We start from the raw sequence: 19,268 nt of genomic DNA, 5'->3' as shown, positions 1-19,268 counted from the left end.
GTATTTTCATTAGATGTAGATGTTCATTTCTATGTAGGAGTGTTTTTATTATTTGTTTGTTTTTAGTATTGCAGTTTAGAATAATAGAAACAACATGGGGGTAGGGCCAAAAGACTCGGGTTCGGTTCCCGAAACTGATTTAGCAAGAGATCTTGAATGCAGTGTAATGTTTTTAAGTTTCATTTCCTCATTTGTGCAGCAGACATAAAAATCTATGTTTGAGTGCCTTGTTTTGAAAGGGTCAAATGAGATAATGTATATGAAAAAACTCCAAGTACTATTTACATACCATTATTATTACATTTAGGAAATAACCTTACATAAATAATCCAGTATGAGTGCCCCTTTTTGTTTTTTTAGATAGTCAAATACACACATAATTAATGTGTGGGTCACAAAGCCACTTCTTTCTTTGCTTAACCGTAACTTTCTTGACCTAAACAATTTACCAGCGATCTAAGAAGTTGGAAGGGCTACAATAAACTTTCAAGCCTTCACATATCACTTTGTAGCTCGCTAACAAGGTTAACAATCCAACTTTTCATGTATCCCCAACCCGGCAATTATAAATAATTTTTTAAGACACCCAAGTGTTCGCTGGGCAGTCGTTCGCAGACGCATCACGTTTCTACGCTATGGAAATGATGACCCTACGATGTTTAAAAATAATGAGTCACTGCTCCACGGCCACAGCTCTCTGGACTTGCATTGTTTAAGATGATGTAGGTGGCTCAGTGTTGTTGTCACGTTGCACGTTCAGTAGTAGTTGTGTTGAGGGGCTGGGTTTGTACCCTTCCAGCAGGGCTCTGGGAATCCACCCAGCCGAGCAGAAAAGGGTTAAAGGAGTCCAGCAGAGGGAAGTAGTGCGGAGTGAGTGTGTGTGTGTGTGTGTGTGTGTGAGAGAGAGCGAGAGAGCGAGCGAGCGAGCGCACAGGACAGAGCCTCGAGTTGCGGAGCGGACCCGTGCACAAGTTGCAAAGGCCACCGCGTCCGCGGCTCACGGCCCTCGCGGGCCCCGGGGGCACGGCCTGCGCCCGCGAGCAGCGCCCGGCGGGGGAGGGGGCTGGGCTGCGGAGAGGGGTCTCGCGAGGGTTTCAGGGCGTGGCCGGAGTGGGGGGCGCGCGGCGAGTGTGCGCGGGTGTGCGCGCGCGAGAGGGCGAGTGTGAGCGCGGCGAGTGTGAGCGCGGCGAGTGTGCGGCCGCGTCGCCATTCCCCGTGACGTCAGAGTGTATTGTTGTGAGCGGGGCCGAGCGGAGCATCCCCGGAGCTGTCACCGCGGCGGCCGCGGCGGCGGCGGCGCAGCGCGAGCCCCGCACGAGCGAGCGAGCCCGGCCCGCGCCGCCCCGTCCCCGCCCCCGCCCCGGCCCGGCCCCGCCGCCGCCGCCGCCGCCGCCGCCGCCCCAGCCCCAGCCCCAGCCCCAGCCCCAGCCCCCGCCCCCGGCCCGCCCGCCGCGCGCCGCCGCCGCCGCCGCCCGCGCGCCCCCACCCACCCCACCCCACCCCCTCGCTCCATCCCTCCCACCCGCCGCCGCCGCCGCCGCCGCCGCCGCCCGCGCGCCTCCCCCCGCGGAGCGAGTGCGGGTCACCGGGTCACTGGGTCATTGTCTCCGCGCCCGAACCCCGAGCACCCCGTGGAATCCCCCACGTCATCATCAGAACCATCAATGAGATGCAAACATGAAAGACAAGAGGAAGAAGAAGGACCGCACCTGGGCCGAGGCTGCCCGCCTGGTACGTACCGCCCCCCGCCCGCCGCCCGCCGCCCGCCGCCCGCCCGCGCGTCCCGCCGGCCCCGCCGCTCGCCCCGCCGCTCGCCCCGCCGCTCGCCCCGCCGCTCGCCCCGCGCCGGCGGAGACGGCCACTTCCAGCCGAGCCGCCGCCCGCTCGCCGGGCTCCTGCTCTTTGTTATTCTGCGGGAGTGGGCTCGCCCGGGGGCCCCTGTGTGTGTGCGTGCGCGCGCGGAGGGGCGCAGCCAGCGTCCCGGGGAGCCCCGCGCCCGCCGCGCCCGGGACCGCCCGGGACCGCCCGGGACACTCCTCCCGGTACTTCGCGCTCGGGGCTCGGCTGTGCCTTCGCCACCGGCGAATTTCCGAGCGCTCGGCCCCGCTCGACTTCCCTCTCTGCCGCTCCGGAGACCTTTGTGTGGCAATTACCACTCCCTCCCGGGCCCTCCACCTCCCGGAATTTCATCAATAACTCTGTGCACGGTCTGTGTGTGTACGTTCGGCGTTCGTGAGTTCATACATTTCACACGTGCATGCACGGCGTGTGTCCGACACGGACTTGCGGGGCGTGTGCATGTGGGCTAGGGCGTGCGTGTCTGTGTGCCGTGTCGTGTGCATTATGTATGCACACTGGTACGTGCATGTTTTGTGCGGATCAAGTTCGTTCGTGTTTTGTAGGTATTGTGTTCTGCTCGATGTTTGTGTGTACATTCTGTGCACGTGTGTGCAATTTTTTTGAGTGTGTGTCGGGGCGTGTGTCTGTTTGGTGAAGTTGGGTCAGTGTCATTTGTAGTGGGAGGTTATTAAGAGTGTACAGCTAGGTGTGTTTTAACGCTGGCTTCCTGGGCGGTGTTACTTGGCTGCTTTTCTTTAACCTTTCGGAGCTTACGTTTTAATCATCGAAAGAATGTCTCTATAGAAATGCTGGTTGGCAGAGGGGCGTCGGCGTCTTTGGTTTGATGCATGTGTATGTGTGGGTTTTTTTTTTTTCTTCTTCTTCTTCTTTTTCTTCTTTTAAAGGACAGCTGTAAACGGATTTTTTTAAAAAAGGATATTTCTGTACAGTGTGCCTCACGGGAATGCAAGGCATTACATTTGAAGCTCAGCCTTTCAGGATTTCGGCTGCATAAATTAAATATTTATTTAGCAACTTACTGTCTTTTATAATTGGCCAAAAGAAAGCAGACTGCATGCCATAGAGGGTGGGGTGGGGGGTGGGGGTGGAGGAAGACCACAGAACATGTTATTGGGTTGACTTTGTAAAGATTGTTCTACCATAACTGTGGGATTCCTTTTTTTTTTTTTTTTTTTTTTTTTTAAGCTTTTGAGTAACTACATCATGCTCAAGGAGAACATTTGTCAAAAGTAATTATCTGAGTTTGGTTGAAGGGCCTTGCTGGTATGTTTCTGGATTGGAGCAAAGGGTTTTAAATAATTGACCCTATTGCCCTGTCGAAGAAGTGACAAAAGTCCCTTTTAATTGTGATCTAGTTATTGGATGTTGAAGTGGCTAGGCCCCTTTACTTCATCTCTTATTTTGTAGTAGTGTATATTATGATTTCTCCTCTTATCTGTGATTGTGTTAATTGCTAAATCACTCACTGTCTGGATGAATGGGCAGGTGATAGTCATTCTCTAATGAACTGCATCTGGGGGAGGAAACTTATCTGTGAGGAATATGCGAAAAGTAAGCAGTAAGTGTTAAGTAGATGCCAGATTGATGTTATCACTGAATTTTTCTAGAGCATAGTACATTACTTATTGTTTGCTCAGCCATTAATTCAGAATTGTGTGGGGGTGTGCAAGGCTTCTGAAAATGCATTATTCAGGTTCCTTGGAGTGGCAATCAAGTATTGTAGAGCTTCAGTGTGTTTTCTAAACAAGCGAATGAGTTGACTTATAAATATTTTAAAATAATGATTCATGAATTACCTCTATCTGCCTGCAGAGAATTACTTAATAAACAACCTTTTTTTTTTTCTGATGGAATTTAAAGCTTGCCATTTGTCTTCAACCAGTATTTGTTACTGTTCTTAAAATACTGTGCTCTATTTGATCTAAGCATGATAGATTTGTATTGATAAATCCTGAAATAGATTTCTGAGTCATAGCTTTTTGTTAAAAGTTGCCTTTTCCTCTTACAAAGTTCATTGATGGGAAAAGACACACTAGGAGTCATCAACACAAAAGAATTAATGATAGACCAGATGTCTCTATTTTAACCAGACATATTGAACTAGTAGTTATGGTAATTTTTCAATTTGGTTCAAGTTATTTTTCCCCTGGTAGTTGTACAAATGTGTATGTATTCAAAATGTGACAGTTGAAATAAAATACTGAACAAAATAGCAAGTAATTGCACTGGAAATATCTTTCTTAGAAATTTGTGTTTGTAATTGTGACTTATGATCCTTCTTAACTTTGTGAATAAAAGAAAAGGATCCATTTGGGTAAGAGGGTTTTTTTTTTTCCATGTTTCTTTATGATTACATGAATACATATAGACAAACTGTCTTACAAACTTGCATGAAAAGTTTTTATTCTTATAATTGTATTTACACGCCATTAAAAAGCAATGCTGTTTTAGGGGCATTTCTGTGCTAGAAATACTATCATTACATATTTTATTTTACACTACCCCTGCTGATTTTGCTATGGTTGTTGTTGTTAAGGACTTTTAGCCTTTTCTCCATCAAATGTTAAGCTAGGTGTCTGATTTTAAAAGTAAAGACTATGGGTAGACAGAAAATATGCACGTAGTTCTTGCAACATATGAACTAAAGAGAGTATCCAAATCAACATTAAGAATAACTTTCCAATTATACAGCATATAATATATATCTTCTACTGGAGAGAGTGGGTAAGTGAGATTATCTTGGAGGAGGGGATCAGGGGAGAGGAAATGCAAAATACGTTTTTTGAACTGTGACCAAAAGCTTAGGTTTAAATGTAGCCTTTCCATTCATTTTTAAGAAAAATATATATGGAAGAAGAACAGTTCTTTGTAGAGTAAGAACTTCCAGTCAACAACATAATTTTTGCTTTCTTTCTTTGTGAGAAAAGTATATGGTCTGTAAATCTGCAAACTCTGAGTGGGAACTCCAGGGATTTTGCTTTAGATAGAGATGCAGCTATCAAGCCCTACCAATTTTCTCTTAGAAGTATATCATGTTTGTATATGGTGAGCTTGCTTATTAGCTTAGGAAACAGGGAATGGTAGTATAATTTTTTTTTTGTATTTTCAAGAATATCATGATTATTAACAGGCTGCCATTTTAAAACAGCAATACCATATATTTTTCTTTTCTCTTCTCTCTCTCTCTCTCTTTCTCCTTTCTGCCCTGCATCAGTTGGAGAAATTTCAGCCTTCAGCCTCCTTTACTCCCCCTCAGCCTTCTGCAGTTGTGGTTGTTACTTTGCGCATTGCCATTTAATATGGAGGCTGCTCCTAAACCAGATGCATTTTCATCTGTTTTATCTGCTCTTCTAAGGTTATAGAGTCTCAGAGGATCCCACAATCACATGGAAGTATCTTCTGTCTTAATATTTGTAGACCACAATAAGAATAAAAATCAAAACCATAACTCATGTCGAGCTAGGGCTTTGACTTTAATCCTTTTGACTTTTATCTCAAGTCTTCACTCTGTTACTATAAATACAGTTTAAACCATTGTGAAAGGATCTTCATGCTTCTTTGTAGAAAAAAAAATGGGGATTTGACAGGACTTTGTTTTACTGCACTAAGGGGTTTCTTTGTTACTGGCTTAACACAGAACATACTGTTATTTATAAAATTATTCTAGGTTAATTCTTTTTTTTTTCACATGCAAAAATGTTGTTGCTTTGAGAAGTGCCTTTTGATAGTTTCATCATTTTGTTCTATAGGGAATGCTGCTGGTAAGATAATGATTCAGTGTATTAATTTGTTTCCCGAGTTTGTTCTGTTTGTTTCATTCCCTACAATCTTTGTTTAGTCTCACTGGCACCTGAAAATAAATCTTAACAATCTTCAATAGCTTTGTGCTTGGTAACATGGCTGATTTATTTGCTTGTAGTTTAGGTACATTCACATAGATGACTATTAGTAGGGGTTTTTGTATTTTTTTTATTTGTTTTGTTTTTTGGTAGTTCAAGGTGACCTTTGGGGGAAAAATTAATGGTAAATTTGCCTCGTTGGGAGAAAACAGACATCAATCTCTTCATGCCATAGCAGAGAATTACTGAAGGTTTTAAGTAAATTGAAATTTTGTAAATCACATTCTATTAAAAATTAAGTGGGGGTATAGGAATTAAAGGAAATCTCTGCAAATCTTTTGCACTGAGAAGATTCTTTTGCATAATGCATTATATGCTAAATAAACTCTTAGAGTTCTCATGAAATAAAGCCAAATGGTGTTGGTGGCTGTTAAAATAGAAAGCAATTCATAATTGTCAGTTTACTGGTTGCCTTGTCTTTTGTCTTTGTATTTTAGAAATACATCTAGTTTTTCTAGAATGATGATATGTAGATGGAGAGGAGAGCATTGGTACTGCTTTTGTCATTCTTTCACTGTGCTAGTGGTGCTTAGATTTCAGGTTATGACCAGGCCTTGACAGTTTGACAACATTTCGACTTGTGATTTGGGGTGAGCCCCCGAGGTGCGTATGGGCATAATTGTGACCGTGCTTATTGGCTTACGAGCCTGGTTAACGTATATGGCAAATGGAGTTTTATTTTCAATCACTTACATTTCAGTTGGTTTGATTCAGCTGTTTTCTGTGATCTACACGTAACATAATCTCTTTATGTTTGTATCTCATCATCTCTTCTTTCAGATGGGGAACCTAAATTTTCATTGCAATTTGAAAGATGGAAAAGAGTTTAGCAATTTCTCTGCCTCTTTGAATTTAAAGTTGGGAAAAACGTGTTTGAAATAAATGAGAAGTGTGAACTTAGGCCTAGTGTTTAGGTTGTTAATTTTTTATTTCCTGCTGACATGAAAGGGAATTTTAAGAGTTGATTCTTCCTTAAGGTTTTCTCTTCTTGGAGCAAGCCTTTGGTAGCAGATGATTCCTTGGATGTCAGGGACTCTTGGTGTGCTTTGGCTTTTAGACTTGTAGAGTTGTACCTGTAAAGGAATTTCACCACAGAGAAGTGAACTAATAGAGTAAAGAAATTTAATATTTAATAATGTAATAGTTTCAGCCTTTGCTGAAGTGCACTGAAAATGTGAAGTATGGTCCCTAACCATTTTAAGGGTTCCTACTTATACAGCTCAAACCCTGGGGAGGATACAAAGATACATCCTCAAGGAGTGTTGAGTTCAGTAGAGGAGAAAAAAGAAAACTGGGGGAAGACCGAGCAGACACCATCTGCAGGTGTCACATGAATGATCAAGCGGGTGCTATTTTATAGGTTTACAGAAGGGAGAAGCTGCATGGTATGTGGAGATTGCAGAAGGCTTAATGGATTAGGTGGAACTTGGTTTGTCCTTGAAATATGAGTAAGATTGAACAGGTGATGAGAGGAGAACATTCTAAGAAGAGATCCCTGCATGAGCAAAGGTGTCGTGTCAGGCAAGAAGATGGGGCCATGAGCAGACAAGTCTAGAAATATCCAAAGACTTGAGGGGATTGGCACCGCAATAAAGTTGAAAATTACATTGTGACCAGATTGAAGAGGGATTTGCAAGTTATTTCAAGACAGTTGGACCTTGTAAATTGTGGCGTGGGGCTAGTGGGGTAACTGGTAACAGAAATAGGATTTTTAAAACACACACACAAAACAAAATGACTCTCTCTCATAAAGAGAGGGAACACCAGTGGTCTGGGGATGTCTCTGAATGCTTCCGTTATTTGGTAATAGAGCCTGAAAACAAAATTGATTTTAGAAATATTTTAAATAACACAGCTTTCTTCTGACCTATAGCCTTTGCCAAATGAGGCAAAGTAAACATCAGTGAGTAATATACATTACATTTGTAGAAAATGTACACAGGGCACTTTGTTGCCTGAAATAGTCTCTTGAGATCAGTAGGTAGCTAGTGTTATTTCAGTACCTCAGTCTTCAAATGTGTGGTTTAATGATATGCCCAGTATCATCACCCTGTCTGTAAAGAGCAAAGCTGGCACAGGAATTTTTTTTTTTTTTTCCTAAATCTGCGTCATGTCTTTCTGATTTTTAAAAACCAACACAGGCATTTTAACTGATGTGAAATTAACTCATTTGTTGCACGGAGGCATAGGCAGGATCCAAGCCTACAGCAGACTTATTTCCAGCTTTTCAGATTCCCTGCTTGCTTTTCATTCCTCTTTCCCTTTTTCATCAAAAGTGTGCATAAAATTATTATTATCATTAATTTATCATTTAAAAGCTTCCCCACACCCCTGCTGCAAAGGTTGTCACTAGCAGATCCCAGCTCCTTCCTGACCCGGCTGGGAGGAGGGGCGTCTGTATAGAACCACTTTCAGCTATTTGCCAGCACTGAGTGCCTTGATTGTTCTGCTTTTGTCCGTGCACAGTTGGTAGCTGTGGAAATCTAGCCGGGATTGAAACTTTCCCTGAAGAGCCCTTGGGGAACAAATGGAAACATTATATGATTAGCCACATTGTTTTCATTATTAAACAAATCTACATAAAAGGGTAGCAATTAACAGCTTTATCAGCCTGAACTTAGACATCTACCTCTCCTCACCCCTCAAAATTCCCACTTGAAGTGAGAACAATTAACTGTTGCTGGTTTTAATGTCAGCAACTGACAACATTAAATTGGGAAAAGGCACTTCTGGTTGATTGACATGTAGCCCTCTGACACATTCTTATGTGTTTTAAGGCAAATTCATGCCCTGGGGTTAGAGCCAAAGGGCTTGTCAGAACATTGGCTTTAATAGCCGAAATGTATAACTTAAATGACATCCAAGACCTTAAAGGCCTTTGGTGGAACTTTGAGAACCTGAGGAATCCTCTATGGCAGTGCAAAACTATACTTAGTGGCCACACTTAGAAATTGTGTGAGTTTCCCCCCTGAATATATAGGTGTATAATTTATTTTACAATAGTTATTTACCATGGATTTATTTTGCATATATTTAGCATAAATTAGCCCATGAAAAACCTCATAGTGGTGTTTAAAATTCCAAAATTGCTATTTTTTTTTTTTTTTGGTGAGCTGTTCTTCAGTTACGCAGTTGTTGATTTCTGAATATATTATTTATGACTTAGAGGAGGAATAGTATGGACCCTCTTCACCTTATCAGAAGACAGATGGCATTTCTGAGATTTTGTTAACTATAAGGTATTAGAACCTATTTGAATAATTTCAAGGAGTTAGAAATTGAGATAGTATATCTGGACTTATTTTCTAGATCAGTAGATAGAGAACACATGATACAATGAAGCTGTTGGTTATTCTTGGTTTTATTTTTTACTGTCAAAAATAAATGACTGTATATATAATTTGTGTATATCAAAACCTTGTTGACAAGACAAAAGAACTGAGTTGCTGTCTGGACCATCAGGATTCTGTATAATGGTCTTTTAGTGTTCTGAGACTCCATTTCCATGTGGGGGAAGGGGTTCTCGCATACACAACAAGCAATTCTCTGACAACAGCAGGGTATCCAAGTATTCAACTCTGTTCTGGCACTATCTACCCAGAGACAGCATCAGATTCAACAGATTAAAGCTTTAGTCCTACAAGAGTTGTCCCCCATTCCCTTCAGAAGCCAATAGCAAGTCCAAGTGGTTGTTACTCGTGCTTGTGACTGACCTACCAGCTCTAGATTGGAAGTTCCAATGGCCTTTCATGAACTTCAGAAGCTAGTTGCAAGTCTAAGAAGTTACCTGTATTTCTGACTGGCTATAAATCAGAGCATCCCAAGATCTCTTCCTCAGATTCAATTAATTTGCTACACAGTGCATGAGACTCTGAGAAATATATCACTTACTAGATTATTACTAGTATGCATTACTTACTAGATCACTAGCTTATTATAAAGGATATAACTTAAGAACAGCCCCATGAAAGAAATGCATAGGGAAAGATGGGGGGATAGGGCATGGAGCTTCCATGTTTCTCCAGGTGAGCCACTCTCCCAAAGCCTCCATGTGTTCACCAACCCAGATGTGATCTGAATTCTGTCCCTTTGGGTTTTCATGGAGACTTCATTATATAGTCATGATTAATCAAATCATTGACCATTAGCACTTGATTCACCTCCAGCTCCTCTTCCTCCCCCAAGGTGAGGGAATGGGACTAAAAGGTCAAACCTAATCACATGGTTGGCTCTATTGTCAAGAAGCCCCCATCCCTAGGTGCTTTCCAGAAGTCATCTTATTAACATAATGAAAGACAGTTTTATCATTCTCAACACCTAGGAAATTCCCAGGTTTGGGGAGGTTTATGCAAGAAAAAGGACAAAGATGGAATATATATCATTATAAATCACCGTATCACCCCCTCTAACTGCCCTTCCCCCCACCATGCACGCACAACCTATACTCTCTTATTTTAAAAAGTATTTATAAGAAAATCCTTGAAAATATGTCATAATGTCTTCAGATTCTTGCAAGCAGAAGTTGTCTTTCCTAAATCCTTTAAAGCAATCCAAGAAATTAAGTATGATATTCTCCTTGATCCCTTTCCATCACTATTTTTGCTCTTTCTTGCTTGTTGGAGGGTACTCTTCTCTGTTTCCTCTTTAGTATCAGTGTATCTCAGAATGCTGCATACTCCCTCCATTTTATTCTCCTTTTCCTCCTGTCCTTTGACCATGTCTCATGCCTCAGTGGCCATTCTAACATAATTAGGACTCCAGCCTTGATCCTTTCCCTAAATTTCAGACTGCTATCAGTAATTCCTTTGTGTATCTCTACATACTCTGGTATTTCAAATGAAATTTATCCAGTTCAGTTAAATATTTATTGGGTACCTTCCACAAAAGTATATTGTACATTGAGTACAAAAAGAGAAATGTGATAGCATTCTTGTCTGGGTAGGGTACTAATCAATGTGTACCTAAACACCTAATATCTGTGAACTGTAGTAAATTCCATCTTAAATATAGTTCACATCTAGCTCCTCCTCTTTTCATTCACTATATTTTACGAAGTTCTGACCTTCCAACTAATTTTGACTCTAATCTCTCTTTTAAAATCTTACAAAAGCTGTATATCTCTTTCTAGAGTAGATCTGATCTTACTGAATCTTTTCTCTGCTTAAAAACTCTTGTGATTATCTTCAAGTTAAAACCCAAGAGGTCATGGGAAGCCCTTTTCAATATTGACAACACTTTTTAAAGCGGTATGTGATGATTGTTTTACCTATAATGTGCAGAATTTTACATTTTCATATCAGTGATATGTCATATCAGTGTTCCAATTTCTACAGCTCCTGCAGGTTTATTTTATATTCTTTTAAAACACAATGAAGATAGTTAATTAAATTTACCAGTAAGTAGTTAAACTTATCAACATTTTTATCACCTGTGTTCAACTCTGTTTCTTGTATCATACTCCACCTTCTTTGTAAATTACCTCCTTTAATAGTTTTTTTGTTTTTTCTTTTTCGTTTTTAATGAGAGGCTCTGGGTCCATTAATAGTCTTCATATATCTAAAATGTATTTGTTTTGCCTACCCTTAAAAAAAATCTTTTTCTTTAAACTTTAATAGTTTGAAATACTTTTAGACTCATGAAGTTCTAAGAATCAAAAAAGAGACTGTGAGCAAACAGCCACATCCTCAAACTATTATCCATACTCTCTCCCTAAATCCTTCCTATCTTCATAAATTTCATCTGAACATAATCCAGGTTGTATGTACAAAAGTGTCCAAGAGAAGCCTTTATGAAGATTATCTCCCAAATATGTAGATTATAATTCAAAAAGCGATATCTTCACAAAGCTTAGCACATCTTTCAGTGGAAAAAAAAAAAAAAAGGTGGAGAAACTTGATGGGGAAAAACTAAAAGATACAATGTTGTTCTCACCTGTGAGTGATAATTTAGCTAGTAATAAAAGTTTAATTGACATTTTTTTACTCTTAATATTTTGGAAACGTTTCTTCATTATATTCTTGTATCAGTGGTTGTGACACTGTGTCTGAGTTGAGTTTATTACTTTTTAAGAAGTATCTGAGAGTTGTTACTTCTTCTTTTTACCCTTGAAATTCTGCAGTTTTAATACTCTTTTATATGTTTATAGGTCGATTTGTCTTTATTCTGCTTGGTATTTGGAGTGTATGTGTGTGTGTGTTTGTATGTATGTGTATGTATTTTAGAGTATACAAAATTCTTGCCTTTGTTATGCTTTTAATCATGTTTTAATATAGAACTTACTTTTGGTATTGTATCCCCACCAGATGATGAATTCTTTGAAATCTTCTAAGAGTTCCCTCAATATCTAGTAGTTTAGCATAATCAGTTTAGGGTTTGGAAATGATTTAAGAATAATGCAGAAAGGGCCCCCCCCCCCCCAATACTGAACAAAATACAGCAATGAATGTGTTAGCTTCATTGGTCAGGATTCTGGATTGCAAGCAACAGAAAGCAAGTCTTGATAACTTAAATAGAAAAGGATTTTTTGGAGTCCATGAGGTAGTTCATATAATCCTCAGGAAGGATCCAAAAAACCAGGCTGGAAAAATAGACAAGGATCAATAGAAGCTGAGCAGCACACACACACTGGAAGTCATGCTGCAAAAATAATTGGGATATTGCTGTGGGCACCACTAATGGTCACCACTGTGACTTAGTGTTGGCATAGGTCACTGCCATTGCTGCCAATGTATCACATGAATGTATCACGATCTGCTCGATCTTTGCATCCCAGGTTCAAATTTCAAATTCACAGGCAGATGCATTTAATTGTCAGACTCCAATGCTTGTATCTATACCTTAATTGTTAGGCACTAATGAAAAGGTGTGTGTGGTCTCTTCAGTACCATAGTGGAAACCTCTCCATCTGCATTTTCATAGCACTGATAAAGTCAGCAGATTAAAACTGAAGGTCTCATTTCTTCCCCACCTCCTGCTCCTAGCAAGTCCGCTCTCCCTCTCTTTCATCTCTCAGTGAAAGCCACCACTGCTTTCACAGTTGTTCAAGCCAGTAACCTTCTTGTCATCATTAATGTCTTTTTGTATTTTTCCCTTTTATCCAGTAATCACTGAGTTCCACTAGTTTTATATCCTTTTTTCAAATCATTATCCTTACATCCTACACTTATTTCCATTTCCACTGTAATTTACTTTGACACAGGCAGTATATAGGTTAGGAAAAGAATATAGAGTAAAGACAAGCAGTCTTTAAAAGTCAGGCAGATAATGTTTGAGTCTCAATTCTTCCACTTACTATGTATTTGACCTTGGGCAAATTATATAACATTCCTCAATTATAGTTCCATTGTGTATTAACAGGGAATAACATAAAAGAGTGGCTGGAATATTTAAATAAGGTAATGTGTATAATGTACTTAGTACAACATCTGACATGAGAAGATGCTGGTTAATGTTCATGTCTGCTACTTTTCCTTTTCTCCTTAAGTTGCTGCAGCAACCTTGTAACTGATTTCACTGACTATAGACTTAACTCCACTCAGAATGATTCTTCTTATTACATCCATAACTGCATCTTTAAAGGTGAAACTGGTTTATGGTACCCCTAGAGGCTGACTTAGTTTCTGTAGGAAGCAGATGGCAATATCTTAAAGGACACCACAAAAGAAAAGAACAAGTGTTAGTGAGGCAAATCAGGGGTGTAACCATCATGAAACTGTCACTCCCCTTAGACTGGAGAGGGGGCCAAGAGGAGTAGGGAGTTGTTACCACAATCATGTGGGCTGTGCCTACAGGAGAAGGGTGACTGACATAGACTGTGACCATATGCAGTGGAATATAGCCACTGCCAGTCCTCAGCCCTGCTGGGGGGGGGGGGGGGCTCATCACATCAATACATGACCCCCTCCTCCACTTCAATTTACTCATCTTCCCTTTGCTTCCTGTTGGCTGATCCATCCAGAAGCTAGAGGACAGGAGGTCTCTGTTGAGAAAATTCATAGATGTCAGCCTACCGGGTCACAGAGCTGTGTGGGAGAGGGCAGAGAGTGAATCTCAAGTTGCTAACAGAGAATATACAAAATGCTACTTTTTCAAAAACCCTTTATTAAAGCTTTGCATTTTTCTAAAAGTACAGTTTATTTGTTTCAAAATCTTTTAGGTTTATCTTATTCATACTTCTCCAGTTTCATCACTTGATTCTCTTCTCCAGTTATATAAAATTTGTGTTAGATCTCTGAATTTATCATACTTTCCCATAGTTTGCTTTAATTTTATACATGTTATTTCTTCTCCTTGTAACATCCTCCTTGTCCCCTTTCTTTTTATCTGGCAATTTCCTATGCTTTCTTCAGATTTTAGTCTCCCTTGAGCAGCTTTTATATGTTCTCAAAGCACTATGTCATTGTGACAATATATTATAATTAGTTGTTTAATTTCTTATTTATAATTGTTTCCTAAGTACCTAATGCACTACCTCATCTTTGGTTGTTGCTGATTGCAGTTAAATAAAATGAAGGAGTCAAAGAGGATTTTTCAGGGGAGCTATTAGCTAAGTCTAAAAGTTTTCAACATTTTTATAGAACTATAAAAGTTAGGTCTCCTTGATTCATTTCTGTGCCATGCTGAATTGTCACTGTACAATCTAGAGAAAGGATCAGATTTCTCAAGAATCAACTGGACAACTGATGGATTTTGAAAGCCTGTGTCTACTTTCTGCTCACTAGCACCTTTTATTACTTTGGGATAATAATTTGATAGTCATCATGCTTAATGGCACTGGAAAATATTCAGTTCCTGCCATTAATATGTTAGCTGCCTTGGGAATGTAATAAGATATGGACCTTGACCTTTAGGAAATTAACTTAAAAAAAAAAAAAAAAACTTCTTAGGGCATAAGAGATATTTTGCTGTAAATTTAAGCTTGTGTAGCATACTAGGAATTCAATAGCCTAAAACTAATCTTCTTCTGTATTTGATTTTAATAAGGCACAGTGATGATCTATAAAGGCTTGCTAGAACTTCCAAACCAAGTGAATTACCTAGTACATTGACTACAATGCAGACTGGAAATGTTTGCAGAGTAAATAATCTCCTTTCTACATATAAGTAAAAATATTTATAAGCTTGGTGTCCTAGCCATAGAATATAAGAATCTTATATAACAATGGAATAGTCTTCACATGTATATTATCATAAAATACTACTTTTACTACGGAACACTAATTAATAATAATGGCTAATAAGAGCTAACACTTATTGGGTACTTTTATGCCTGATACTGCATTAACTTGCTATGTGTATTATATTGTTTAATCCTGAGAGCAAACCCAGAAGACACATTGTAATATTATCCACATTTTTTAAGTGAAGAAATTTAGATTTAGAATATCTCCCAGTTGAATTTCTCCCAGTTCAAAGTGAAATAAATTTAACTTAAACTAGTTGAAGCAAAAGGGGTAACTGAGAACACCAAGGGTAGACTTTAGTTCTAAGTAGATGTTGAGATTCAGAGAACGCTTTCAAGGTATTTGCTTTCTCTACACTTTTGTCTTTGTTTTTGCTTGCCTTCACACTGTAGGGAGGGTTCAAATGGAGTTTTGGGCAAGAAGAAGTAGTCACTGGCATCCCAGACCTGTGTCTTTTAAACTTAACACACCAGTATAAAAAGAATCAATCTTTCTCTATTTATTATTATTTATTATTATTATATTATTATTATACTATTATTATTATTTTATTATTTTAAAGCTAATTCCAAGGAAGTCTTCACTCTCCTCTACTTGGCTGATACACTTATTCCTCACAGCAATGGCCAGGATCAGATAACATGATTGATTGCCACACAAGGATTGCATAGAGCAGAGGGAAATTACACAAAAGCACCAATAAAGAGCAGATGGAAAGTATGTTGGAAAAACAAATTATGAATGCCCTTGCCTTTACTACAGAGAGGGTGATTTAACTTGCTGTGCTAGTAAGTAGTAAAATGATGATTGAAATCCATGTCTGTCCAACTTTTGGGCTCTAGTCTTTGAGCATGTTAATATAGATATTTCCTCATTCATTTTTTTCTGGTATTATTCTTATGATCTTCATTTTATATTTAAAAAATGTTAAAGCCAAGGCAGCTACTGCAAAGGTTCTAAAGATTTCTTTGGTCTGTTTCCTCTGAAATTAACTTCCCTGATTTAGAGGCTATAAGTTACAATGGATGGCTTCTGTTCTCTATCTTCCCTCACAGAGCAGTTTTAGAGTTCTAGGTGAATAGTCTACATATCACATTTACAACATAGTTTAACACAATTTAGGGTATAAATTCACAAAATACATAATCCTAGATAAAATTTCCAGCTACTTTCAGGATACAGGTAAATATTTTTATTCACCAACTAGATGCCAAGTTTTCTTTACAGTGTTGACCGTGACCCTTAGAGAATCTGAGCTTAGCAAAAAAGATCAAACTTTCCTGTAGTGTAAATCTTCATTTATTCCTCTGAATATTGAGATAAGATCCACATAATTTCTCCTTCCTTCATTATAGAATTGTATGGGCAATCTTATTGCTGTCAGTTCTTGTTTATTCATCTAACAAGATTTCTCTTCTCTTAGTGCTTAAATGAAATAATGCTTTGGGGGGCATTTCTTCTCCTTTGCCTCCATCCCGCCCTGCACCCCAGTTTTAGGAAAATTTGACCACACTTTCTCAGTTTGGATGAAGGTACATGGTACTGAGAGTTCATGTTCATGTGTGGTCTGCTCTAGGCAGAGATGCTACTGTGTATAAAGAGAAGAATGCTTTTAATCCACTGGGATCTTTGATGAGGGAATGAGAAAAAGAAAGACACTCAAACATACACAAAAATGTTCTCTTATTCTTATCCTTTTTCCAATTTTTATATGTCCGTCTTGTCACTCTTTGACTAATGCTATCTTTGCAAGCCAACTTCCAGTAACTAAATAAGAAAGACTGTCAGTAGGGGGAAAAACAGTCAACAAATACAGATAATTGCATTTTTAAAAATTTTCTGATGACTTGTCTCCCCTCCTTTTTATCTCAGAATTCACTATGTACTGAGCTCAGCTTCATATTAGGAAATGCAAGATGCATTAAAGTTAACCATTTTCCCCCATTGTTAAAAGCTATAGTATAGAATGAGTTTTTTTCTTAATTAGTCCAGTTTTCCCCCTCCATCTTTTCATGATATTTTGTCTCATTCTCTTGACACTAGATGATAGTGGGAGGTAGCTTTAGGGAGAAAAAGCAATTCTAAGCACGTGAAAGGTGTCATCCAGAAAAATGGATGATGAAGAAACAAACAGTAGGACTTTAATAAACTTTAGTGTTTTGTTACAATTTTTTCCATGTGTTTGTTCATATATCTTTAATTGTCTTAGATAGAGTCTACAGGGAGAAAAATATTGTCTTCTGAGTTATTTAAGAAAATTCTTTCTCTGTCTTTAACGAATGGTTGACTGGATATTTTGTTAGTCAGTAGGCTGGTGCACAGTTCTTTCATTTTCCCTCCTTAGGGACAAATGGTGGGGCTGGACTTCTTTGCTCCCTTGAAGTTAGGCATTAACCATGTGAGTTGTTTTGTTCCCTGTAGCCAGTGTTTGATGCCCCTTATTTCTTTCTCAGTTGTGTTGATCACAGAAGCTGGTGACAAGATGGAATTTCAGTCATCCTGCTTCTAGAGATGTGGACATAGCGATGTGAGTGAGAAAAAGCATTTGTTTTAATCCACTGAGATTTCAAGTGGTGGGTTTATTTTTTTGTTCTGTTTTGGTTTTTTGTTTTACTATTTTGTATCTCCACCTTTATAGCAAAACAGGTGTTTTTGTTCTATGGCGCCTTCTATCTTTGTTTATGAGACACTAAATGCATAATTACATGCTTGAGAGGTAAGGGAGGCAGACAAGGTTAGGTCCCTTTTTTCTTCTCCATTACATTAAACTGCTTTGTAAAATCAGCCTCTCATATTTATTCTTTGTTTTTTTTTTTTAAGATTTTATTTATTCATCACACACACACACACACACACACACACACGGAGGGGGGTGTGTGCAGAGACACAGTCAGAGGGAGAAGCAGGCTCCATGCAGGGAGCCCGACATGGGACTCGATCCTGGGTCCTCAGGATCAGGCCCTGGGCTGAAGGCGGTGCTAAACCACTGAGCCACCTGGGCTGACCAGTAAACAGGGAATTTTCATCACAAGGAATATTCTTTTATATTCCATCTTACGATAATTCTGTTTGTATTTTTGCTTTGTAAAATGCTTGTTTTTCATTCTGTCAACTGGGGAGGAAAGCTCTCTCACCAGGAGTAGAACAATTATGGTTAATAGGGAATTGAATTCCAAGATAGTTGAAGAGATAGAAAGGGGCACCTGGACATTTTAAATGAGTTCAAGTTCCCAAGTCCAGACAAATTGTGCTTCATTGAAAAGGTATGGCCAGATTTCCACACCATTGAGAAGAGGAAAGCAGACACTGTAATAACACCTCTTTCTTTCTCTTTTTCTCTCTCTTTTGGCCTAGGGGAATGTGGGTAGAGGGAGCACTCCCACTAAGGGATTAGATTTCCCAGTCTGTCTCAGAGATTCCTGTCTACATTTCCCTTTCATTGAGGGCTCAGTCACCCTCCGGCTGTTTCCCACCAGTGTCCACTCTCCTCTAGATATAGCATAGAGAAACTCTTGACAGCCGACAGACTCCCCATTGAGTCTTACCCCTTCATGTAGTAAAAGGGGGGGGGGTGGGAAGGAAGAAAACTTGTCTTGAAAGCTTGCAGACTTTCACACCACAAGGAATGTGTTGACCATATGCATCTTAAAACCAGATGAACAATGTTTGTCCAGCCCTTCACCTCACCAGTGTGTAGCCATATCTGTTCTATGCTCTAAAGCAAAACCTCTAAACCAGATTTCCCATCAACTTTCTACCAATCTTTTGCTCAAATAAAGATGGAGTTGTAATACACAGTCTGATACATGTTAAATTATATTGTTCATTATGACATAATTTATCAGTAGGGGACATTGATTTTCACAGAGAATCCCTTCAAAATTTTTGGCCTTTATATGGGGACATATTAATTATAATTACCATAGGCAAGGCCACCTCTGAATTGCTAGGGTCACAAAGCAGACTTTCATTTTCCTGTTTTAATTTCCAGTAATATGGAGATAATGTGTTTTATATTTATTTCCCCTTGCGCTAGGATACCTACAGAATATTCCGATGTTTGTTCTCCTATATGTCCTTTATACCTGATGGCAGATGCAATTATCTCTTAAACCCTGAATGTCAGGGTAGTTAGCAGAACTCTCAGAGCTTTTCCTAGAGATAGCCTCTATAGGGAGGATTTGATTCCTTGTCGGCCCGCTGCCTACTGCCTGTAGTTGAGTGGATCTAAGAGAAAAACATCTGGCCTAATTTATCTTCAGGCATAATTTAATAATGCTGAATAGCAACCTCTGGGAAAAATCTAAGTAAGACTTTATGTAACCAC

At 39.6% G+C, this 19,268-nt stretch overlaps 1 protein-coding gene across 1 annotated transcript in view; it reads left to right on the top strand.

The window, feature by feature from the left end:
- Positions 1-1,555: 1,555 nt before the first annotated feature.
- The window catches only part of ASXL3 (ASXL transcriptional regulator 3), a 187,639-nt gene continuing 169,926 nt past the window's right edge, over positions 1,556-19,268 (top strand). Inside the window, exon 1 of the mRNA XM_038543569.1 lies at positions 1,556-1,731. Within this exon, the coding sequence (XP_038399497.1) occupies positions 1,678-1,731 (54 nt within the window). The 5' untranslated portion in view covers positions 1,556-1,677. The remainder of the gene's footprint in view (positions 1,732-19,268) is intronic.

This window comes from Canis lupus, chromosome 7 (assembly GCF_011100685.1).
Source record: "Canis lupus familiaris isolate Mischka breed German Shepherd chromosome 7, alternate assembly UU_Cfam_GSD_1.0, whole genome shotgun sequence".
In the NCBI taxonomy this organism is placed as follows: Eukaryota; Metazoa; Chordata; class Mammalia; order Carnivora; family Canidae; genus Canis; species Canis lupus.
This window is presented reverse-complemented; position numbering and strand designations above follow the sequence as displayed.